The 25583-nt window shown below is 40.2% G+C and overlaps 1 protein-coding gene, 4 non-coding genes and 1 pseudogene across 6 annotated transcripts; 5 read left to right on the plus strand and 1 right to left on the minus strand.

Moving 5' to 3' along the window:
- Positions 1-1120: 1120 nt before the first annotated feature.
- On the minus strand, positions 1121-15293 carry apoa4a (apolipoprotein A-IV a). Of its 2 annotated transcripts, none has more exons than XM_046844178.1 (4): positions 15260-15293; positions 2064-2127; positions 1842-1992; positions 1121-1750 (listed from the first exon to the last, which is right to left on the minus strand). In XM_046844178.1, the coding sequence occupies exons 2-4, from the start codon at positions 2101-2103 to the stop codon at positions 1240-1242; spliced, it is 702 nt and encodes a 233-aa protein (XP_046700134.1). In that variant the 5' UTR covers positions 2104-2127; positions 15260-15293; the 3' UTR covers positions 1121-1239. The 2 variants fall into 2 exon arrangements, with proteins under 2 accessions (XP_046700134.1, XP_046700133.1); XM_046844177.1 differs by lacking the exon at positions 15260-15293 and adding an exon at positions 2210-2247.
- On the plus strand, positions 7339-24523 carry LOC124381835 (annotated as a pseudogene).
- trnae-cuc lies at positions 12381-12452 on the plus strand. The gene has a single exon. It is a non-coding gene; the product is annotated as a tRNA-Glu (tRNA).
- On the plus strand, positions 14517-14588 carry trnae-cuc. Its single transcript has one exon. It is a non-coding gene; the product is annotated as a tRNA-Glu (tRNA).
- trnae-cuc lies at positions 18305-18376 on the plus strand. The gene has a single exon. It is a non-coding gene; the product is annotated as a tRNA-Glu (tRNA).
- trnae-cuc lies at positions 22237-22308 on the plus strand. The gene has a single exon. It is a non-coding gene; the product is annotated as a tRNA-Glu (tRNA).
- Positions 24524-25583: the final 1060 nt, after the last annotated feature.

Consider the following 25583-nt stretch of genomic DNA (forward strand, 5'->3'; position numbering starts at 1 on the left):
ATTGTTAAAGGTACTATAAAAATGTATTTAATTTAATTTAATGTTTATGCAGCTGAGGAGTTTGAAGATGCTTTGGGTTGCCCCAATGACATTTGAATAAAAACGCCACAAATCAGAGACTTTAGACCTTGCTAATGTTTAACTTAGCAAAGGCAGGGGAATGATGACCTCTACTGAGGATATTGCTGAGTGGAAAACCCAGCAGACAAACCCTCAGTTTAGGAGCCAGTGTCAAATATCTCTGGTGTTTTGGTTTTGGCAACATGACCCTTCTTGCAGAGCAAAAAAAAAATATGCATTTTGTGTTCGTGTTTGTGTTTGTAGTTGCCTTGGAAAAATTAACAATATTTCTATTTTTAACTATACATTTCTGAGAAATAAAAAAATATATAAATGGAATATTTATCTTTATGTATATATCTTGACCATATGTTTAGCCCTCCCTAGGGGGACAAGAAAGAATCCTACCTGTCTTCTTATGGAAAAACAATGCCACAGCTATAGCTTATAGAAGGAAAGCTTACATAATGTTATATAACTCTATAGTATATAGTAATTAGTATAGTATATTCAATTCACTTTCAGAAAAAAAATGCTCTAAAGTCAACTTCTCTTTGTCCCCGAAAGCAATCTTGATATCAGGGATTAACAGACATCAGCAGTTTTAGTTTGCCTTTTAGAATCTGAAGTCATTTATGTACTTTGAACTGAATTAAGTAACCACAGAGGCATGATAAAGACGTTATTAAAAATCCTTTGTCATAGGTGTGTTTGGTGCTTAAACATGACAAGTAAGACAGACTGTGATGATATAAAGCTACTCCGAGATGTTTTTTGGAAAATTCTCATGGAACCTGCTATTGTATGTGGCTATGATGCAGTTTAGTATTTTGTTACTATTGTTACTATTTAAAAAGTTATGAACAGAGACTAATTAATCCAAGTAGAAATTTCCCAGTGACATGTGCCCCTCTTCAGAATGAAAAGCCTTAATGAAGATTGAGTGCAATATTTGTGGATTTGAAATTTGCCATTAATTCGTTTTGTTTTTTTATTCCAAGGAAACCTCTAGGAATATTTTTTCTTCTGAAATAGTATATTTTATTGCATTGACCTTAAATACAAACATAAATGATAAAAAGAAAAAAGAAAAGCTGCTAAATCAGCAATTGTTTACACCTTTTAGAGTTTTTTTTCTACTGAAACATTGTAAATATGAAAATATCAAATCAAATCTGATTACTGAAAGTTTTTGGTGAATGACTCCCACAGTGAAGTGAGTTGGGTCTTTAGGTCTTCAGCATATGGATCCAATGTCTGGGGCACCTTCTCACTGTTCTGCACAAACAGAGCAATGTTTTCCTGGAAGTCTTGGAGATGTTTTTCCAGCTGCTCGGTTTGGGGTCCCAACTTGGCCTGAAGCTCACTCGTGCTCTTCTCCAGATTCATTTTCAGCTCCTGGGTCTTCACGAGCAAAGCAGCTCTTAGAGCCTCAGGTTGCTGAACATCCGTATAAGGAGCCACGTCCTTCTTCCATTGTTCCATCTGCTGCTGGATATCTGAGGCCAGCTCCTCAATGTACGGTTCCAGCTCAGTCTTGACGGAGCCAAAGTCCTGCTGAAGACGTGCCTTTAGCTGCTCTGCCTCCTGGGACATCTTAGCCAGCAGCTCCTGAGTTAAAGGTGTCACTTGATGCTTAACAGCCACAGCATACTGGTTGATAGCATCTCCACTTTCAGAGATCCTAGTGCTAAACAGAAAATCATATATTTTACTCTGATAACACATACATCATAGAAATGAGAGGATTTTTAATAACATTTTTATGTTATGCCACACACTTGACTTCTTGCCCCATGTCAGACTCCTTAATCTTCTGCAGGATGTCTTCTGTTGTTAGCGTTGCTTTGGACACATAATCCCAGAATGCATCTTTTACCATCTCAAAGCTGGGTTTGGCCTCATCCTGCCGTATAACACTGGCTTGGCAGCCTTTTAAAAGAACACAAAACATTTTGCTTGCTAACTTGTATCTCTTTGGCTGTGTGAATAACAATACTCACCATTAAATACTACTATAGCAATGACTGCAAGGATCTTCATGCCTGGATCGATGTCCAAAGAATTCTGAAAAATAAAGATAAAAAAGTTTAACATATTGGTTATACCTACATATTTATTTTTTTACTTAAACTTTTGATAACCCTACGTCTTAGGCACTGTTTATCCTTGATGAGTGTGTTTTTAAGCAATCAGTTCACTATTTATACACAGTGAAGAACTGTGATGTAAAAGGCAAAGTCCAAAATTCTGCTATGCTGTCAGTTATGCCACATCACTCACTCCAACACAACTCTTATGGAATCCATCAGTATGTGGTATATGGTTCAACTATGTATATACACATAATAGTGTCTACAACCATTTTTATTGCAGTTCCAATTCAAAATGATTGCACAAGCAGTTTTCTTCAGATATCAGTGATGGATACGTTACTTATAAATAGACATATATAATTGTGATACATGGACATTTACTCAAATAACCCAAAGTTACAAAATTTGTTATGAGCAATATTAACCATCCAGGCAATAGGAAATGAAATTCAGTGAATTCAATCAAATTGTTTCTGTTATCAGCTTTTCTTTTTCCTCTCTAATACATGAAATGTGTAAAACAAAAAAAAATATATAGTTGAGAAACAGCAAAGCCCTTCATTACACACATACCCTCCATTACACACATTCATATTATATATGCCTGTTATTAGGGCCCGAGCACCGAGGAGCAGGCCAGAATGGCCTGCACCAGAGGTGCGAAGCCCTATTGTTTTCCTTAGAATTTATTTTTTTATTTTTAAATTTTTTTATTTATTTTTTTTTTTTTACACACATTGGTCATTAGAGGTCCCTTAACATACTCGAAAACTCTTGAAATTTGGCACACACGTCAGAGTCCTTTGTCACTAGGGCCTTAGAAAGGCTGGTATACAGGCGTGGCAGGGGGGCTCTGTAGCGCCCCCTGTAATTAAAAAACAAACATTCGTGCACAGATCGGGCAATTATGTTCGCACATGTACGAGAGTTGGTACGCCTATAGACCTCATTGAGCCGAACAACCTATGAGCTACGCCCAACAGGAAGTCAGCCATTTTGGTTTGTTTTATAAGTGCATGCGGTGAACTTTTAAATACTCCTCCTAGGGAATTCATGCGATTGACATCAAACGTGGCGAACATGATGCGGAGACATTGGACTTGCTAAATTGCGAAGGGATTTTTGATATCTCGAACGGTGCTGCCATGGCGAGGCGACAAATTTATGGCGAATTCAGAGAAACAGGAAGTGTTTAATATCTAAAGCAAAAAATGTCTTATTCAGATGACACGCTGTGTATATGTTCTGCCAAGGATTCCGTTCGCATCGATGTGCCTATTGTGAATCTCGGACATAGCGCCACCAACAGGCGCCAGGAAGTGTGTCAGTCACAAAAGGTGGATTTTTTGACAGTTGCATGTGGTGAACTTTTAAATACTCCTCCCAGGATATTCATGCGATTGACACCAAACGTGGTCAACATGATGCTGAGACATTGTAGATGATAATTTGCAAAGTGATTTTTGATATCTTGAACGCTGTTTTCATGGCAACGCGTCAAACTTACATTTTATTTCAGGCATATTTAAGGCTTTTGGCATGCTTAGATTAACTTGAAATTTGACACATACATCACATTTGTCGGCTGTTAAGTGTGTCCAAAAATTGTCGGACAAGGGTGTGTCTCTTAAGTGGCCCACTAGCGCCCCCGTTTGTCTAAAATGTGGGGTTTCTTTTACTTACAGTCCCCAAATGGGTCAGTAACAACATAAAATAGTCCACTGATATTTACCCACTTGATGCACTTGCACCCGTGCATTGTTTTCTGGGGGCACCGTATAGCGATACACAAATGTGCGAGGGCCCGCCATCGCTGCTTGCAGCTATATTTATTATTATTATTATTATTTTTTATTTTTTTTTTGTTTATTTTTTACACACATTGGTCATTAGAGGTCCCTTAACATACTCGAAAACTCTTGAAATTTGGCACACACGTCAGAGTCCTTTGTCACTAGGGCCTTAGAAAGGCTGGTATACAGGCGTGGCAGGGGGCTCTGTAGCGCCTGTAATTAAAAACAAACATTCGTGCACAGATCGGGCAATTATGATCGCACATGTACGAGAGTTGGTACGCATATAGATCTCATTGAGCCGAACAACTTTCACCCTCTAAACTATGAGCTACGCCCAACAGGAAGTCAGCCATTTTGGTTTGTTTTATAAGTGCATGCGGTGAACTTTTAAATACTCCTCCTAGGGAATTCATGCGATTGACATCAAACATGGCGAACATGATGGCGAGACATTGGACTTGCTAAATTGCGAAGGATTTTGATATCTCGAACGGTGCTGCCATGGCGAGGCGACAAATTTATGGCGAATTCGGAGAAACAGGAAGTGTCTAATATCTAAAGCAAAAATGTCTTATTCGGACGACACGCGGTGTGTATGTTCGGCCAAGGATTCGATCGCATCGATGTGCCTATTGTGAATCTTGGACATAGCGCCACCAACAGGCACCAGGAAGTGTGTCAGTCACAAAAGGTGGATTTTTTGACAGTTGCATGTGGTGAACTTTTAAATACTCCTCCTAGGATATTCATGCGATTGACACCAAACGTGGTCAACATGATGCCGAGACATTGTAGATGATAAATTGCGAAGGATTTTGATATCTTGAACACCGTTCCCATGGCAACGCCTCAAACTTTACTTTTATTTCAGGCATATTTAAGCATTTGGCATGCACTTTGTGTGCCTTAACATGCTCGAAAACACCGGAGATTTGGCACAGACGTCAAAGTCGTCTGCCATTAGGACTGATCAAGGCTGGAACATAGGCGTGGCAATAGGGCTCTGTAGCGCCCCTGTAATGCAAAACAAATATCGGTGCACAGATGGGGCAAACATGTACACACATGTAAGAGAGTTGGTATGCATATAGATCTCATTGAGCCGAACAACTTTCACCCTCTAAACTATGAGCTCGCCCAACAGGAAGTCAGCCATTTTGGTTTGTTTTATAAGTGCATGTGGTGAACTTTTAAATACTCCTCCTAGGGAATTCATGCGATTGACATCAAACATGGCGAACATGATGGCGAGACATTGGACTTGCTAAATTGTGAAGGATTTTGATATCTTGAACGCTGCTGCCATGGCGAGGCAACAAATTTATGGCGAATTCAGAGAAACAGGAAGTGTCTAATATCTAAAGCAAAAATGTCTTATTCGGACGACACGCGGTGTGTATGTTCGCCAAGGATTCCGATCGCATCGATGTGCCTATTGTGAATCTCGGACATAGCGCCACCAACAGGCGCCAGGAAGTGTGTCAGTCACAAAAGGTGGATTTTTTGACAGTTGCATGTGGTGAACTTTTAAATACTCCTCCTAGGATATTCATGCGATTGACACCAAACGTGGTCAACATGATGCCGAGACATTGTAGATGATAAATTGTGAAGGATTTTGATATCTTGAACACCGTTCCCATGGCAACGCCTCAAACTTTACTTTTATTTCAGGCATATTTAAGCATTTGGCATGCACTTTGTGTGCCTCAACATGCTCGAAAACACCGGAGATTTGGCACAGACGTCAAAGTCGTCTGCCATTAGGACCGGTCAAAGGCTGGAACATAGGCGTGGCAATAGGGCTCTGTAGCGCCCCTGTAATGCAAAACAAATATTGGTGCACAGATCAGGCAAACATGTACACACATGTAAGAGAGTTGGTATGCATATAGATCTCATCGACCGAACAACTTTCACAATCAAACCTATTAGCTCCGCCCAACAGGAAGTCGGACATTTTGGATGGTTTCATAAGTGCATGTGGTGAACTTTTAAATACTCCTCCTAGGGAATTCATGCGATTGACATCAAACATGGTGAACATGATGCGAGACATTGCACTTGCTAAATTGTGAAGGGATTTTTTTATATTTTGAACGGTGCTGCCATGGCGAGGCGACAAATTTATGGCGAATTCAGAGAAACAGGAAGTGTCTAATATCTAAAGCAAAAAATGTCTTATTCGGATGACACGCAGTGTGTATGTTCGCCAAGGATTCCGATCGCATCAATGTGCCTATTGTGAATCTTGGACATAGCGCCACCAACAGGCGCCAGGAAGTGTCAGTCACAAAGGTGGATTTTTTGACAGTTGCATGTGGTTAACTTTTAAATACTCCTCCTAGGATATTCATGCGATTGCCACCAAACATAATCAAAATGATGGCGAGACATTGTAGATGATAATTTGCAAAGTGATTTTTGATATCTCGAACGCTGTTCTCATGGCAACGCGTCAAACTTACATTTTATTTCAGGCATATTTAAGGCTTTTGGCGTGCTTAGATTAACTTGAAATTTGACACATACATCACATTTGTCGGCTGTTAAGTGTGTCCAAAAAGGTCGGACAAGGGTGTGTCTCTTAAGTGGCCCACTAGCGCCCCTGTTTGTCTAAAATGTGGGGTTTCTTTTACTTACAGTCCCCAAATGGGTCAGTAACAACATAAAATAGTCCACTGATATTTACCCACTTGATGCACTTGCACACCGTGCATTGTTTTCTGGGGGGCACCGTATAGCGATACACAAATGTGCGAGGGCCCGCCATCGCTGCTTGCAGCTATATTATTTTATATATATTCTTTGGAATCTCTTAAAAAACATTTTAGAGTCTCTGGGTTTTCTGAATTAGCCTGCAGAATAACTGTTTCAGCAATTGTTTGGTCCATCCTTCTTTTATACAATTCTAACATGCTAATCTTTCTTCCTTGGTACAAACAGATAACTCCTTTTTGGCTGCTTGAATATTATTTTATGGTCATGGATTATGATCTATGATGGTGCAGTCCTAGCTACTACCTAAAAAGAACATTCCATAACCAAAAGATATGATGGATAGATATATATGTACAGAATATGCTACAGTACAATCAGTACAGTTCATTTAAAAGCTCTAGTTACTCTGAGTTTTAGTTTATTTAACACAAAACTTGGTCAACCACGCCACATTCCAGTGCTGTAAGCAATCTGTACTTTGAAACAACATTGTAACTGATAGGACAACAATTACCATATTAATGTAAAGACTAACCTTAGTTTTTACCTAAAGATCTGACTGGGTAAAAATCAATTCAATCCATTTTTATTTGTATAGCGCTTTTAACAATGAACATTGTCTCAAAGCAGCTTTACACAGATAATGTGGTGATAAAAAAATTTATATGTTCTTTATAGGTAAGTTTGTCCACCGGTGGCGACTGTGGCAAGAAAAAACTCTCAGAGATGGCATAAAGAAGAAACTTTGAGAGGAACCAGACTCAAGAGGGAACCCATCCTCGTCTGGGTTTGAAACATGATTCAGATTTGCTATTTGATCGTACCAGAGTAAAGTATTTGCATGCAATTCAGAATTTCACACAATCCACAATATCTTTTATTTGTCTCCACTTACGTTTACATTTTTTCAAGTTATTCAGTGAAAATGAATATTTATTTCAGGACCCAAGCCCACATAAATGTTGTACTATTATGACCTATAAACCTGCCAACATTGACATAATCAGTCCGAAGACATATTTCAAAGATCATGATAACAACAGATTACAATGTTTACATTTACAGCATTTTGCAGACATAAATTATGTGGCTATGATATGAAGTGTGTTGTCTTTTTAAGTATGTAAAACATGGGATATTTCTGATAAATGTGCATTGTAATAAATATTATTTCAAAATACCTAATATTGTGAAATATGTCATAATTGGTGTGTGAAACATAGTTTACAGCTCTTAAGATTGACGATCATCAAATACACGATATGTAAATAACCCAGCTTCAGTTATACACCAATTCTTCTAATTCTATACACAAGTTTTAGTGTGCTAAACTTTTACTTTTTTACCTGTGAAGGAATGTGTTTTTTCTTGATCTATGTTCCCCAAAGTGTTTACCTCCAGAAATTTTACCTGACAAATGTCTTTTACTATAAAATAAAGGTATTAAATGTTAATAATAATAATGCTGTCAGATTTGTTGTTGGAAAAGATATTTGAAACCAGCTGATGCCTTGTGGACTTGTGGCTATATTCAATCAGTTCTGTCAGAATGTGTGATGTGGCACAGTGACATCTTTTTGGAGTTTTGGACTTATTCCAGCTCTCTTGCATCACTGATGCCTGCTCAACTGACACAAATAGATACACAGAGAAAAGAGACAGCTGTGAAGTAAGAGGCTGATTACTATATTTTTTTTTCAATAAGATTTTTGCACAATAAAAAAAATGCTATAGATGCTATATGATTTTTCTTTTGATTTACAGAAATCATTGTGTAATAGACATGATGAGCTTCATAGTTTTTGCTCTTGTTTTAATTTGTGAGTATTTTTACCCATGTTTTGGTTGCAGGTAAAAATGACTAATTATAATTTGTTGAATTTTGTATTTGTTTTAAAGGCTGCCAGGCTAATGTGGTTTTGCAGGACCAGGCCAAAATAAGTATGGAAACAGTAAAAGATGCATTCTGGGATTATGTGGCCAAAGCAACTCAAACAACTGAAGATACTGTATTCTGCAGAAAATTAAGGAGTGGGAAATGGGACAAGAAATCGAGTGAGCAATAAAGAATAAAGACTTTTACCAGCTTTATGACTGGTATTGTGGTATTTATTTATACAGCAGTAGATACTTTCATTTTCTTATAAGTATTTTTCATACTGTCATAGCAAAATTAACGTATTAATCAAATCATTAAATTATTATTGCAACTTTCTTTCCTCTTAGTGCTAAGATTTCTGAGGGTGCAGAAGCCATCAGTAAGTACACAGAGGACATTCCTGACCAGGTATCTCCTCTGACTCAGGAGCTGCTGGCTAAGATGTCCCAGGAGGCCGAGCAGCTGAAGGCACGTCTAAGCTCCACGAAAAGCCAGCTTCAGGCATATGTTGAGGAGCTAATATTGAATATGCAGCAGCAGGTGGAACAGTGGAAGAAAGAAGTGACTTCCTACAATAATGTTTGTATAGCGCTTTGTCTCTTCTCCTGAAAATCCAATTCTTTCAAAGCTTTTAAAGTCAGCTTGTCCAGAGCAGCCAGGCGATGCAGCACAAGATAGATCCTTATGCTCAAGACCTAAAGGCCCAACTCACTGCTCTTTGGGAGTCTTTTGAAAAAATTATTGCACCAAAAGGATTTACAGCATGTCGCTTACACTTATTTTTGTTAGGTAGTCAGATGCTTTTATCCAAAAAGACTTTCAAGTGAAACAAAACAAAATTTAATTATATGTCTGCTACACATATTCAGGCATTAATGTGGACAGAAATCAGTCATTCTATCAGTCATTGTATGAAATCATCATTCAATGTCATTGAAAACCAATGTCAGGTGTACAAATAATTGTTTCCGGTATAGGAAACAGAGTACTGGAATAAAGCCTTGTGCAATTCCAAATATTAATTTCACAATTAATATTTAAAGTGATAACAATCAGTTAAATATGACCCGAGTCAGAAACTTCAAATACCTCAAACCCTGCCATTATTCCAGTTTTATATATCAATAATGTTGTCATAATAAAAAACTAGTATACAGACGCTCCAGCATCTCAACCTGCATTTAGACGGATGTTCTGTAACCACTAGTTCAACGGTAAAAGACCTGGGTGTTATTCTAGACAGCGACTTGTCTTTCAAAAATCACATCAATCAAGTTACAAAAACAGCCTTCTTTCACCTTAGAAATATTTCTAAGTTAAGAAATATGTTATCTATATCTGATGCAGAGAAGCTCGTCCATGCGTTCATGACCTCCAGAATAGACTACTGTAATGCGTTACTAGGTGGATGTCCTGCATCATTAATAAACAAGCTTCAGTTAGTCCAGAATGCAGCAGCCAGAGTTCTTACAAGGTCAAAAAAATATGATCACATAACCCCGAACTTATCGTCCCTACATTGGCTTCCTGTTAAGTTTGAATAGACTACAAACTATTACTCCTCACTTATAAAGCACTAAATGGTTTGGCTCCCATGTATCTATCCAGTCTTTTAACACGCTACAATCCGCCACGCTCCCTGAGATCTCAAAACTCTGGGCTTCTAGTAGTTCCTAGAATAGCAAAGTCCACTAAAGGTGGTAGAGCATTTTCACATTTAGCTCCTAAACTCTGGAATAGTCTTCCTGACGGTGTTCGGGGCTCAGACACACTCTCCCAGTTTAAGTGTAGATTAAAAACATATCTTTTTAGCAAAGCCTACACATAACATACGTCTCACATCATAACCTTGTGCTCCAGAACATCTGATCACATGCACATTATCAACTTGTGCTGTTAATATCATGAACAGCAGCTACGCTAATTCCTCTCCACTGCTTCTCTTTCTCTCCCCATCCCGAGACACCCTGAGGTTTGGCCAGCTCAGTCACCTCCCACCTCGTGATGATTACGGACCTTTGAAGAAGTAGATGCCGAACTCACAAACATCCCGAACCATCTAGAGACGTACCAGTGCCATTTGGATCCCGCTACATGTGTGGAGTTTTGACATTGGACCTCCTGGAGTGTTTAAAGGCTCTGGCATGGAGAAGCTGATGCTGGATCTGTGGTGATCACAAATGCTGAGCTCATAAAACTCGGAGCTACTAACCATATAGACTGTATAAGACTGCAGAAAGAACATCACTTATAATCTTATACTCCAGTAATCATGTTAGTTCTCACTGTCCAGTGTTCTTTATTGTTGAAAGATTTATGATCAAACTCTTGATGTCACCCAGATGAGGATGGGTTCCCTTTTTGAGTCTGGTTCCTCTCAAGGTTTCTTCCTCATAACATCTAAGGGAGTTTTTCCTTGCCACAGTCGCCACGGCTTGCTCATCAGGGACAAATTCACACCATTCACCATCACTGTTGATTTGTGTAAAGCTGCTTTGAGACAATGTCTGTTGTGAAAAGCGCTATACAAATAAACTTGACTTGACTTGAAACTTGATAATTAAAAATGTAATCTCTGCAATATACTTAAAATGCTTATTTAGGGTTTTATAGGTTTTTTGTCCATTTTCATTTTTATGGAATTTAAAGAAAATTTTTAAGTTTTGTCTTATTTTCTAAAGAGAGATGATTGCTAATGGCATTAGATGCCCTGGAACTCTGTCTGTCTTGTGGTTTTTAAAGGATCCAATCAGAATTGTATTTAGTTCCAGATATCTTAACTTCTTTTATGTGTCAATTTTCGTAATGGATTTCACACTTTATATTCAGATGACAGACACTAACGTGATAAAGTATAAGACATTAGACAGTGGATACTGAGAGTGATATATTTAGTCTTACATTTGTTCAGGTAATTAGTATTACTTGGATTACCACTAAAACAAGAAATGGAACCTAGACCAATATCAGACTTCTACTTTTGCTAGACAGAAATTTATTTAGACATAAAATTTATGAACTCTTTCGGTCAAGACGTCCCTATGCTATGGTAAATAATAAAGCTTTTCATATTTCCCAGTGCCACATAGACGGCTTTACTTTTTTAATGTAGCACATATGAAATTATCAGTGTGAGGTCTACATTACTGTAATGTTAAAGTTTATAAAAGCAGATCAGAGATGATGGTGGCTCCTTGATATTGTTGATGAGGTCGATTGCAGAGGAGAAGATGCTGTTTTTGTGGCAATAGATTTTGATCCTGATGGACCTCAGCCTCCTGCCAGAGAAGAGTGATTCATAAAGTCTGTGTCCAGGGTAAGAGGGGTCAGCCACAAAACTAGTTACTCCAGAGTCCTGGAGGAATTCAGGTCCTGTAGAGGTGGAAGATTACAACCAATCACCTTCTCAGCAGAGTGGATGACAGTCTGCAGTTTGGCTTTGTCTTTAGCAATGGCAGCTGCATTTTAGCTGGTGATGAAGGGGTGAGTATGGAATCAGTGATGGAGGTGGAGAAGTGCACCATCATTTTGTTTGGTAGGTTGAACTTCATTAGCTGTCGCAGGAAGTATAACCTCTGGTGTGTTTTTTTAATGAAAGAGCTGATATTCAGCTCCCATTTGAGGTCCTAAACAGATTCTGGTTCCCAGGAAGTGGTACTGGTGGTAGTATTTTTATGACACCTTTTAAGTGAAACTGCATTTTGTGTTTTTTTTTGAGTGAATTAAAAAAATGACATTATCATTGTTATTTAAATTCATTCTGGAGTAGTGCGCGCACCCTGTAGTCTGCAGGACGTCCAACACACAAAACGGAGTCATGATGCACAGTCCCTGGTGGTCTAGTGGTTAGGATTCGGCGCTCTCACCGCCGCGGCCCGGGTTCGATTCCCGGTCAGGGAACTGAGTCTTTTTTAACGTTGTCTTATAAAATCTCGTGACAAAGCAAAACAAGCGACATATAGATGGTTCTGGTTGAGCATCCTCAATTCTCTACTCTACGTACTATGCTATTAAAGAAGGTAAAAGATACCTGGTATTTTAATAACACGTCATAAATAAACAACTGTGGATCAGTATAAAATCACAGTCTGGGCATGCATGAACAGCCCTTATTGAGCACCTTATTCCTCCATCCTACCAACTGAGATATCCAGGAATTTAAAGAACCACCCTGGTAAATGAGCAAAAAACTAAAACCCTATCGCTGTCCCTCTAATAAACTAGTTTCTAATCCTGTCCATCCTCGTCACTGCCAATGAAAACCTCAACATCTTCAGCTCTGCTATCTCCATCTCCACCTGTGGGCTTTTACTCAATGCCACTGTCTCAAAACCATACAACACCTCACCCTTCTATTTTGCAAGTTCTCCCACTTAGAAATCATGGAGGGGTCTGAAATTGTCATCGTAGGTGCATGTCCACTGTGAGAGACATAATCAAAAAAAAAAATCCAGCCTGGAGGTCCTGAGAGGTGATAGTTCCCAGGAAGTGGTATTGATGGTAGTATTTTCATGACACCTTTTGAGTGAAACTGCATTTTGTTTTTGTTGGGTGAATTAAAAACCCCGGCATATTATACTTGTTATTAAAATTCATTTTGGAGATTCCTTTTTTGGTGATTACAGCTTCTAGACGCCTCTTGTATGGAGAGACCAGTCGTCTGCATTGCTCAGGAGTGATTCTGGCCCATTCTTCCACACAAATGGTGTTTAAATCTTGAAGGTTCCTTGGGCCACTTTTATGAACTTTGCTCTTCAGTTCTCTCCGTAGACTTTCTATGGGATTTAGGTCAGGTGATTGACTGGGCCATTCAAGCAACTTGATTTTCTTTCTTTGAAACCACTTCATTGTTTCCTTGGCCTGGTGTTTGGAATCATTGTCTTGCTGAAATGTCCACCCTCTTTTCATTTTCAGCTTTCTGGTAGATGGCAGCAGATTTTTATCCAGAATGTCCCGGTACATTTCTCCATTCATCCTGCCATCAATAATATGAAGTCTGCCAGTACCCCTTGCTAAAAATCAGCCCCAAATTATGAATCTTCCACCCCCAAACTTAACTGTTGGTGTGGTGTTCTTGGGGTGGTGGGCAGTGCCATTTCTTCTCCAAACACAGTGTGTAGAATGACTGCCAAAAAGTTCAATTTTGCTTTTATCTGACCATACTATAGTCTCCCAATAAGCCACAGTCTTCTCCAAATGCTCTTTTTCAAACTTTAACCGAGCCTCAACATGCTTTTTGTTCAGCAATGGAGTCTTGCGTGGTGAGCGTGCATGGATGTCACGCCGGTTCAGTGCATTGCTTATAGTTTTCTTTGAAACAACAGTACCTGCTGATGCAAGGTCTTCCTGAAGTTCTGCCCGAGTGGTTCTTGGCTCTTGGCGAACTCTCCTGATTACCTGATAACCTTTTCCATCAAAATGCTTTTTGACGATAAGATTACGAATATCTTGAGCAAATTCTTTGCCTTTACCCATCATGAAGTCTTTCCTGTGTGCCTCCTGGGTAATGAGAAGCCTTTATATGCCATCAATTAGGACTAAAGCATCTGATATCAATTAGTACTGATAGCTGGCAGGGTTTCTCTCCCAATACTGACAGATTTCAGGTAATCTCCTGGCTTTCTATGCCATTTTGCACCTTGTTACCTTTATGTGCCTAATACTTATTCCCTGTGTCATTTCAATTAATTTATTATGACTCAACTTGTATACTTATATGTTCTGATTTCTTTGAATGAATTCAATATTTGGCTTGATGGCTACATCTGGTGGAAATTAGAAATCCCACTTAGAAATCCCCTTACTGATAAAAATGCTGATGTGTCAAATACTTATTTTCCCCACTGTATGTTCTCTATAAGTAAGTTTGTCCCTAATGAGCAAGCCAGTGGCGACTATGGCAAGGGAAAACGCCCCGAGATGGCATAAGGAAGAAACCTTACAAAACGGAGTCATGACGCACAGTCCCTGGTGGTCTAGTGGTTAGGATTCGGCGCTCTCACCGCCGCGGCCCGGGTTCGATTCCCGGTCAGGGAACTGAGTCTTTTTTAACGTTGTCTTATAAAATCTTGTGACAAAGCAAAACAAGCGACATATAGATGCTTCTGGTCGAGCATCATTAATTCTCTACTCTACCTACTGTGCTATCAAAGAAGGTAAAAGATACCTGGTATGTTAATAACACATCATAAATAAACGTCTGTGGATCACAGTGGGCATGCACATTAGTCCTCCATCCTACCAACTGAGATATCCAGGAAGGTAAAGAACCACCCTGGTAAATAAGCAAAAAATAAATAAAACCCTATCGCTGTCCCTCTAATACACTAGTTTCTAATCCTGTCCATCCTCGTCACTGCCAATGAAAACCGCAACATCTTCAGCTCTGCTACCTCCAGCTCCACCTCCTGTCTTTTACTCAATGCCACTGTCTCTAAACCATACAACATCTCAGGTCTCACCACAGTCCTATAAACTTTCCTGCTATCACTCTTCTCCACCCACTCCACCCTGCATGCACTCTTTTCTTCACTTCTCTAACACACTCTCCATCACCTTACACTGCTGAACCAAGGTATCCAAACTCCTCCACCTTCTCCACCTCTTCTCCCTGCAACTGCACCACTCCACTGCCCTCCCTCTCATTCACACACATGTACTCTGTCTTACTCCTACTAACTTTCATTCCACTTCTCTCCAGCACGTACCTCCACCTCCTGATGCCATGTCTCTTTTCCTAAAAAGTGAGTAGCTATAGACGAGTCTGGAGAAGAAAATGAGTGAGCTTCAGGCCAAGATGGAACCCCAAGATGAGGAGCTAAAGCAGGAACTGGAGCAACACCTGCAGGGTTTCCAGAAAAACATAGTCCCATTCTTTCAAAGTTTTCAAAGCCAGCTTGTCCAGAGCAGCCAGGCGATGCAGCACAAGATAGATCCTTATGCTCAAGACCTAAAGGCCCAACTCACTGCTCTCTGGGAGTCTTTCGAAAAGATTGTTCAATAAATAAAAAATTTGCTGACTTTGATGTTTAACTATAAAAAGTAGGAAAATAAAAGAATAAATAAATACAGGGTGGGCCATGGAAAAGTAGACCGCCTTCAATACCAGTGCCACAGAGATGGGCTTTAATTTTTTAATGTAGCACATATGAAATGATGAGTGTGAGGTTTACATTACTGTAATGTTAATGTTTATAAAAGCAAATCAGAGATGATGATGATGGTTTCTTGTTATTGTTGATGAGGTCGATTGCAGAGGAGAAGATGCTGTTTTTGTGGCAATAGATTTTGATCCTGATGGACCTCAGCCTCCTGGCAGAGAAGAGTTATTCATAAAGTCTGTGTCCAGGGTAAGAGGGGTCAGCCACAAAACTAGTTACTCCAGAGTCCTGGAGGAATTCAGGTCCTGTAGAGGTGGAAGATTACAACCAATCACCTTCTCAGCAGAGTGGATGACAGTCTGCAGTTTGGCTTTGTCTTTAGCAATGGCAGCTGCATTTTAGCTGGTGATGGAGGGGTGAGTATGGATTCAGTGATAGAGGGGGAGAAGTGCACCATCATTTTCTTTAGTACGATGAACTTCCTCAGCTGTCGCAGGAAGTATAACCTCTGGTGTATTTTCTTAATGATAGAGCTGATATTCAGCTCCCACTTGAGGTCCTAAAAGAGATTCTGGTTACCAGGAAGTGGTATTGGTGGTAGTATTTTCATGACACCTTTTCAGTGAAACTGCATTTTGGTTTTTTGGGGGGTGAATAAAAAACCCCCGACATATTATCATTGTTATTTAAATTCATTTTGAAGTAGCACGCGCGCCCTATAGTGTGCCAACACACAAAACGGAGTCGTGACGCACAGTTCCTGGTGGTCTAGTGGTTAGGATTCGGCGCTCTCACCGCCGCGGCCCGGGTTCGATTCCCGGTCAGGGAACTGAGTCTTTTTTAACGTTGTCTTACAAAATCTTGTGACAAAGCAAAACAAGCGACATATAGATGCTTCTGTTCGAGCATCATTAATTCTCTACTCTACCTACTGTGCTATCAAAGAAGGTAAAAGATACCTGGTATGTTAATAACACATCATAAATAAACGTCTGTGGATCACAGTGGGCATGCACATTAGTCCTCCATCCTACCAGCTGAGATATCCAGGAAGTAAAAAAAAAAAACCCTGGTAAATGAGCAAAAAAATAAAACTCTATCGCTGTCCTCTAATAAACTAGTTTCTAATCCTGTCCATCCTCGTCACTTCCAATGAAAACCGCAACATCTTCAGCTCTGCTACCTCCAGCTCCACCTCCTGTCTTTTACTCAATGCCACTGTCTCTAAACCATACAACATCTCAGGTCTCACCACAGTCCTATAAACTTTCCTGCTATCACTCTTCTCCACCCACTCCACCCTGCATGCACTCTTTTCTTCACTTCTCTAACACACTCTCCATCACCTTACACTGCTGAACCAAGGTATCCAAACTCCTCCACCTTCTCCACCTCTTCTCCTGCAACTGCACCACTCCACTGCCCTCCCTCTCATTCACACACATGTACTCTGTCTTACTCCTACTGACTTTCATTCCACTTCTCTCCAGCACGTACCTCCACCCCTGATGCCATGTCTCTTTTCCTAAAAGTGAGTAGCTATAGACGAGTCTGGAGAAGAAAATGAGTGAGCTTCAGGCCAAGATGGAACCCCAAGATGAGGAGCTAAAGCAGGAACTGGAGCAACACCTGCAGGGTTTCCAGAAAAACATAGTCCCATTCTTTCAAAGTTTTCAAAGCCAGCTTGTCCAGAGCAGCCAGGCGATGCAGCACAAGATAGATCCTTATGCTCAAGACCTAAAGGCCCAACTCACTGCTCTCTGGGAGTCTTTCGAAAAGATTGTTCAATAAATAAAAAATTTGCTGACTTTGATGTTTAACTATAAAAAGTAGGAAAATAAAAGAATAAATAAATACAGGGTGGGCCATGGAAAAGTAGACCGCCTTCAATACCAGTGCCACAGAGACGGGCTTTAATTTTTTAATGTAGCACATATGAAATGATGAGTGTGAGGTTTACATTACTGTAATGTTAATGTTTATAAAAGCAAATCAGACATGATGATGATGGTTTCTTGTTATTGTTGATGAGGTCGATTGCAGAGGAGAAGATGCTGTTTTTGTGGCAATAGATTTTGATCCTGATGGACCTCAGCCTCCTGCCAGAGGGGAGTGATTCATAAAGTCTGTGTCCAGGGTAAGAGGGGTCAGCCACAAAACTAGTTACTCCAGAGACCTGGAGGAATTCAGGTCCTGTAGAGGTGGAAGATTACAACCAATCACCTTCTCAGCAGAGTGGATGACAGTCTGCAGTTTGGCTTTGTCTTTAGCAATGGCAGCTGCATTTTAGCTGGTGATGGAGGGGTGAGTATGGATTCAGTGATAGAGGGGGAGAAGTGCACCATCATTTTCTTTAGTACGATGAACTTCCTCAGCTGTCGCAGGAAGTATAACCTCTGGTGTATTTTCTTAATGATAGAGCTGATATTCAGCTCCCACTTGAGGTCCTAAAAGAGATTCTGGTTACCAGGAAGTGGTATTGGTGGTAGTATTTTCATGACACCTTTTCAGTGAAACTGCATTTTGGTTTTTTTGGGGGTGAATAAAAAACCCCGACATATTATCATTGTTATTTAAATTCATTTTGAAGTAGCACGCACGCCCTATAGTGTGTACGACGTCCAACACACAAAACGGAGTCATGGCGCACAGTCCCTGGTGGTCTAGTGGTTAGGATTCGGCGCTCTCACCGCCGCGGCCCGGGTTCGATTCCCGGTCAGGGAACTGAGTCTTTTTTAACGTTGTCTTACAAAATCTTGTGACAAAGCAAAACAAGCGACATATAGATGCTTCTGGTCGAGCATCATTAATTCTCTACTCTACCTACTGTGCTATCAAAGAAGGTAAAATATACCTGGTATGTTAATAACACATCATAAATAAACGTCTGTGGATCACAGTGGGCATGCACCTTAGTCCTCCATCCTACCAGCTGAGATATCCAGGAAGTAAAAAAAAAAAACCCTGGTAAATGAGCAAAAAAATAAAACTCTATCGCTGTCCCTCTAATAAACTAGTTTCTAATCCTGTCCATCCTCGTCACTGCCAATGAAAACCGCAACATCTTCAGCTCTGCTACCTCCAGCTCCACCTCCTGTCTTTTACTCAATGCCACTGTCTCTAAACCATACAACATCTCAGGTCTCACCACAGTCCTATAAACTTTCCTGCTATCACTCTTCTCCACCCACTCCACCCTGCATGCACTCTTTTCTTCACTTCTCTAACACACTCTCCATCACCTTACACTGCTGAACCAAGGTATCCAAACTCCTCCACCTTCTCCACCTCTTCTCCCTGCAACTGCACCACTCCACTGCCCTCCCTCTCATTCACACACATGTACTCTGTCTTACTCCTACTGACTTTCATTCCACTTCTCTCCAGCACGTACCTCCACCCCTGATGCCATGTCTCTTTTCCTAAAAGTGAGTAGCTATAGACGAGTCTGGAGAAGAAAATGAGTGAGCTTCAGGCCAAGATGGAACCCCAAGATGAGGAGCTAAAGCAGGAACTGGAGCAACACCTGCAGGGTTTCCAGAAAAACATAGTCCCATTCTTTCAAAGTTTTCAAAGCCAGCTTGTCCAGAGCAGCCAGGCGATGCAGCACAAGATAGATCCTTATGCTCAAGACCCAAAGGCCCAACTCACTGCTCTCTGGGAGTCTTTTGAAAAGATTGTTCAATAAATAAAAATTTGCTGACTTTGATGTTTAACTATAAAAAGTAGGAAAATAAAAGAATAAATAAATACAGGGTGGGCCATGGAAAAGTAGACCGCCTTCAATACCAGTGCCACAGAGACGGGCTTTAATTTTTTAATGTAGCACATATGAAATGATGAGTGTGAGGTTTACATTACTGTAATGTTAATGTTTATAAAAGCAAATCAGACATGATGATGATGGTTTCTTGTTATTGTTGATGAGGTCGATTGCAGAGGAGAAGATGCTGTTTTTGTGGCAATAGATTTTGATCCTGATGGACCTCAGCCTCCTGGCAGAGGGGAGTGATTCATAAAGTCTGTGTCCAGGGTAAGAGGGGTCAGCCACAAAACTAGTTACTCCAGAGACCTGGAGGAATTCAGGTCCTGTAGAGGTGGAAGATTACAACCAATCACCTTCTCAGCAGAGTGGATGACAGTCTGCAGTTTGGCTTTGTCTTTAGCAATGGCAGCTGCATTTTAGCTGGTGATGGAGGGTGAGTATGGATTCAGTGATAGAGGGGGAGAAGTGCACCATCATTTTCTTTAGTACGATGAACTTCCTCAGCTGTCGCAGGAAGTATAACCTCTGGTGTATTTTCTTAATGATAGAGCTGATATTCAGCTCCCACTTGAGGTCCTAAAAGAGATTCTGGTTACCAGGAAGTGGTACTGGTGGTAGTATTTTCATGACACCTTTTCAGTGAAACTGCATTTTGGTTTTTTTGGGGGTGAATAAAAAACCCCGACATATTATCATTGTTATTTAAATTCATTTTGAAGTAGCACGCACGCCCTATAGTGTGTACGACGTCCAACACACAAAACGGAGTCATGGCGCACAGTCCCTGGTGGTCTAGTGGTTAGGATTCGGCGCTCTCACCGCCGCGGCCCGGGTTCGATTCGGTCAGGGAACTGAGTCTTTTTAACGTTGTCTTACAAAATCTTGTGACAAAGCAAAACAAGCGACATATAGATGCTTCTGGTCGAGCATCATTAATTCTCTACTCTACCTACTGTGCTATCAAAGAAGGTAAAATATACCTGGTATGTTAATAACACATCATAAATAAACGTCTGTGGATCACAGTGGGCATGCACCTTAGTCCTCCATCCTACCAGCTGAGATATCCAGGAAGTAAAAAAAAAAAACCCTGGTAAATGAGCAAAAAAATAAAACTCTATCGCTGTCCCTCTAATAAACTAGTTTCTAATCCTGTCCATCCTCGTCACTGCCAATGAAAACCGCAACATCTTCAGCTCTGCTACCTCCAGCTCCACCTCCTGTCTTTTACTCAATGCCACTGTCTCTAAACCATACAACACCTCAGGTCTCACCACAGTCCTATAAACTTTCCCTTTCACTCTCGCAGATACTCTTCTATCACAAATCACTCCTGCTATCACTCTTCTCCACCCACTCCACCCTGCCTGCACTCTTTTCTTCACTTCTCAAACTCCCTTTCCATCACTTTGCACTGCTGAACCAAGGTATCTAAACTCCTCCACCTTCTCCACCTCTTCTCCCTGCAACTGCACCACTCCACTGCCCTCCCTCTCATTCACACACATGTACTTTGTCTTACTCCTACTGACTTTCATTCCCCCTCTCTCCAGCACGTACCTCCACCTCCTGATGCCGTGTCTCTTCTCCTGAAAAGTGAGGAGCTGAAGACGAGTCTGGAGAAGAAAATGAGTGAGCTTCAGTCCAAGATGGAACCCTAAGCTGAGGAGCTAAAGTAGGAACTGGAGCAACACCTGCAGGGTTTCCAGAAAAACATGGTCCCATTCTTTCAAAGCTTTCAAAGCCAGCTTGTCCAGAGCAGCCAGGCGATGCAGCACAAGATAGATCCTTATGCTCAAGACCTAAAGGCCCAACTCACTGCTCTCTGGGAGTCTTTTGAAAAGATTGTTCAACAAATCCAATATTTGCTGACTTTGATGTTTTCACCAAAAGGATTAACAGCATGTCGCTTACACTTATTTTTGTATTTTTTATGCTATTGTAAATATTAAAGCTTTTTATATTTTTCATCAGAATTTGATTTTCCTTTATCAAAAAATAATTTATCTTGGTGTGCTGGTGTTCAAAAATATGAATAACTATAAAAAGTAGGAAAATAAAAGAATACCAGTGCCTCGGAGGTGGGCATTAATTTTTTAATGTAGCACATATGAAATGATCAGTGTGAGGTCTACATTACTGTAATGTTAATGTTTATAAAAGCAGATCAGAGATGATGGTTTCTTGATATTGTTGATGAGGTCGGTTGCGGAGGAGAAGATGCTGTTTTTGTGGCAATAGATTTTGATCCTGATGGACCTCAGCCTCCTGCCAGAGAAGAGTGATTCATAAAGTCTGTGTCCAGGGTAAGAGGGGTCAGCCACAATACTAGTTACTCCAGAGTCCTGGAGGAATTCAGGTCCTGTAGAGGTGGAAGATTACAACCAATCACCTTCTCAGCAGAGTGGATGACAGTCTGCAGTTTGGCTTTGTCTTTAGCAATGGCAGCTGCATTTTAGCTGGTGATGGAGGGGTGAGTATGGATTCAGTGATGGAGGTGGAGAAGTGCACCATCATTTTGTTTGGTAGGTTGAACTTCTTCAGCTGTCGCAGGAAGTTAACCCTTGGTGTGTTTTTTTTAAATGAAAGGACCCACTTGAGGTCCTAAAAGAGATTCTGGTTCCCAGGAAGTGGTATTGGTAGTAGTATTTTCATAACACCTTTTGAGTGAAACTGCATTATTATTATTATTTTTTTTGGGGGGGTGAATAAAAAAATCCGACATATTATAATTGTTATCAAAATTCATTTTGAAGTAGCGCGCGCACCCTATAGTGTGTACGACGTCCAACAAACAAAACGGAGTCATGACGCACAGTCCCTGGTGGTCTAGTGGTTAGGATTCGGCGCTCTCACCGCCGCGGCCCGGGTTCGATTCCCGGTCAGGGAACTGAGTCTTTTTTAACGTTGTCTTATTAAATCTTGTGATAAAGCAAAACCAGCGACATATAGATGCTTCTGGTCGAGCATCCTCGATTCTCCACTCCACCTACAATGCTATCGAAGAAGGTAAAAGATGCCTGGTATGTTAATAACACATCATAAATAAACTGTCTGTGGATCACAGTCTGGGCATGCACCTTAGTCCTCCATCCTACCAGCTGAGATATCCAGGAACCACCCTGGTAAATGAGCAAAAACGAAAACTCTTTTTAATATTATCTATCTAAAATAGTTTTATATTTTTGCTTTTTATAAATGCTGCATGTTTATGTTTTATTTATTATTTTAGATTTAAATTCTAAAAAGATGCAAATTTACCTGCATTTCCTATAAACATTCTATCAAATTATTTCAAATTAGCCAACATTGTAAAATATATCATAACTGGTGTGTTAACGGCTCTTAAGACTGATGATCATTATATACAGGCTGTGCAAATAAACCAGCTTCAGGTATACATCAATTCTTTTTATACACACATTTTTGCCGTGCTGAGTTTTAACGCTTTTTTACCTGTGGAGGAATTGGTTTTTCCTTACATGTAAATCCGTATAGATATATGCTCCCCAAAGGCAATTTTGCCAGATAAAGTGTCTTTACTATAAAATAAAGGTATCAAGATCTGTGGGTTGGTATATGGACACTATGTGAGCATACATTAAATGAATATTCCCCTTTATCCCCGAGATCCCAGAAAGTGTTGCTGCTGAGACGTTTATGCTGATATCTTAATAGCAATAAAATTCATGAACTTGATCAGTCGGGACTTCTCTATGCGAGGATAAAGATTAAAGCTGTTTATAATTTCCATGGAATTCAGAATCATCATTATTGTAAAGTATCATAGGTTGCATGTACAAGTAATTTGTGATGGTGTGCTGGGGCTATAAAAATATGAAAAACTAAACAAAAAACTAGGAAAATAAAATAATAAATTAGATAAAAAGAAATATAAAGACATTAGCTATACAGTTTTTGCAGGGTATGTAAAGTGATGCAGTGCAATGAATATTTTCTTAGTGTCCAACTTCATTTCAAATCAATTAATTTTCATTTGTATAGCTTTACACAGAAAAGTGAATACAGCGGGGAAAATAAGTATTTGACACATCAGCATTTTTATCAGTAAGGGGATTTCTAAGTGGGCTATTGACACAAAATATCCACCAGATGTAGCCATCAAGCCAAATGTTGAATTCATACAAAGAAATCAGAACATTTAAGTATACAAGTTGAGTCATAATAAATAAAGTGAAATGACACAGGGAATAAGTATTGAACACACTTTATTTAATACTTTGCAGAAAAGCCCTTGTTGGCGATTAAAGCTTCTAGATGCCTCTTGTATGGAGAGACCAGTCGTCTGCATTGCTCAGGAGTGATTCTGGCCCATTCTTCCACACAAATGGTGTTTAAATCTTGAAGGTTCCTTGGGTCTCTTTTATGAACTTTGCTCTTCAGTTCTCTCCCCAGACTTTCTATGGGATTTAGGTCAGGTGATTGACTGGGCCATTCAAGCAACTTGATTTTCTTTCTTTGAAACCACTTCATTGTTTCCTTGGCCTGGTGTTTGGAATCATTGTCTTGCTGAAATGTCCACCCTCTTTTCATTTTCAGCTTTCTGGTAGATGGCAGCAGATTTTTATCCAGAATGTCCCGGTACATTTCTCCATTCATCCTGCCATCAATAATATGAAGTCTGCCAGTACCCCTTGCTAAAAATCAGCCCCAAATTATGAATCTTCCACCCCCAAACTTAACTGTTGGTGTGGTGTTCTTGGGGTGGTGGGCAGTGCCATTTCTTCTCCAAACACAGTGTGTAGAATGACTGCCAAAAAGTTCAATTTTGCTTTTATCTGACCATACTATAGTCTCCCAATAAGCCACAGGCTTCTCCAAATGCTCTTTTGCAAACTTTAACCGAGCCTCAACATGCTTTTTGTTCAGCAATGGAGTCTTGCGTGGTGAGCGTGCATGGATGCCACGCCGGTTCAGTGCATTGCTTATAGTTTTCTTTGAAACAACAGTACCTGCTGATGCAAGGTCCTCCTGAAGTTCTGCCCGAGTGGTTCTTGGCTCTTGGCGAACTCTCCTGATTATTCTCTGGACTCCTCGGACAGGGATCTTACATGGAGCACCTGATCATGGCCGGTTTATGGTGAACTGATGCTCTTTCCATTTCCGGATAATGACCCCCACAGTGCTCACAGGAACATTCAGCATTCTGGAAATGCGCCTATAACCTTTTCCATCAAAATGCTTTTTGACGATAAGATTACGAATATCTTGAGCAAATTCTTTGCCTTTACCCATCATGAAGTCTTTCCTGTGTGCCTCCTGGGTAATGAGAAGCCTTTATATGCCATCAATTAGGACTAAAGCATCTGATATCAATTAGTACTGATAGCTGGCAGGGTTTCTCTCCCAATACTGACAGATTTCAGGTAATCTCCTGGCTTTCTATGCCATTTTGCACCTTGTTACCTTTATGTGCCTAATACTTATTCCCTGTGTCATTTCAATTAATTTATTATGACTCAACTTGTATACTTATATGTTCTGATTTCTTTGAATGAATTCAATATTTGGCTTGATGGCTACATCTGGTGGAAATTAGAAATCCCATTTAGAAATCCCCTTACTGATAAAAATGCTGATGTGTCAAATACTTATTTTCCCCACTGTATGTTCTCTATAAGTAAGTTTGTCCCTAATGAGCAAGCCAGTGGCGACTATGGCAAGGGAAAACGCCCCGAGATGGCATAAGAAAGAAACCTTACAAAACGGAGTCATGACGCACAGTCCCTGGTGGTCTAGTGGTTAGGATTCGGCGCTCTCACCGCCGCGGCCCGGGTTCGATTCCCGGTCAGGAACTGAGTCTTTTTAACGTTGTCTTATAAAATCTTGTGACAAAGCAAAACAAGCGACATATAGATGCTTCTGGTCGAGCATCCTCAATTCTCTACTCTACGTACTATGCTATTAAAGACATTATAAGATACCTGGAATTTTAATAACACGTCATAAATAAACAACTGTGGATCAGTATAAGATCACAGTCTGGGCATGCATGAACAGCCCTTATTGAGCACCTTAGTCCTCCATCCTACCAACTGAGATATCCAGGAAGGTAAAGAACCACCCTGGTAAATAAGCAAAAAATAAATAAAACCCTATCGCTGTCCCTCTAATACACTAGTTTCTAATCCTGTCCATCCTCGT

The sequence above is a fragment of the Silurus meridionalis genome, chromosome 29, assembly GCF_014805685.1.
Source record: "Silurus meridionalis isolate SWU-2019-XX chromosome 29, ASM1480568v1, whole genome shotgun sequence".
Classification (NCBI taxonomy): Eukaryota; Metazoa; Chordata; class Actinopteri; order Siluriformes; family Siluridae; genus Silurus; species Silurus meridionalis.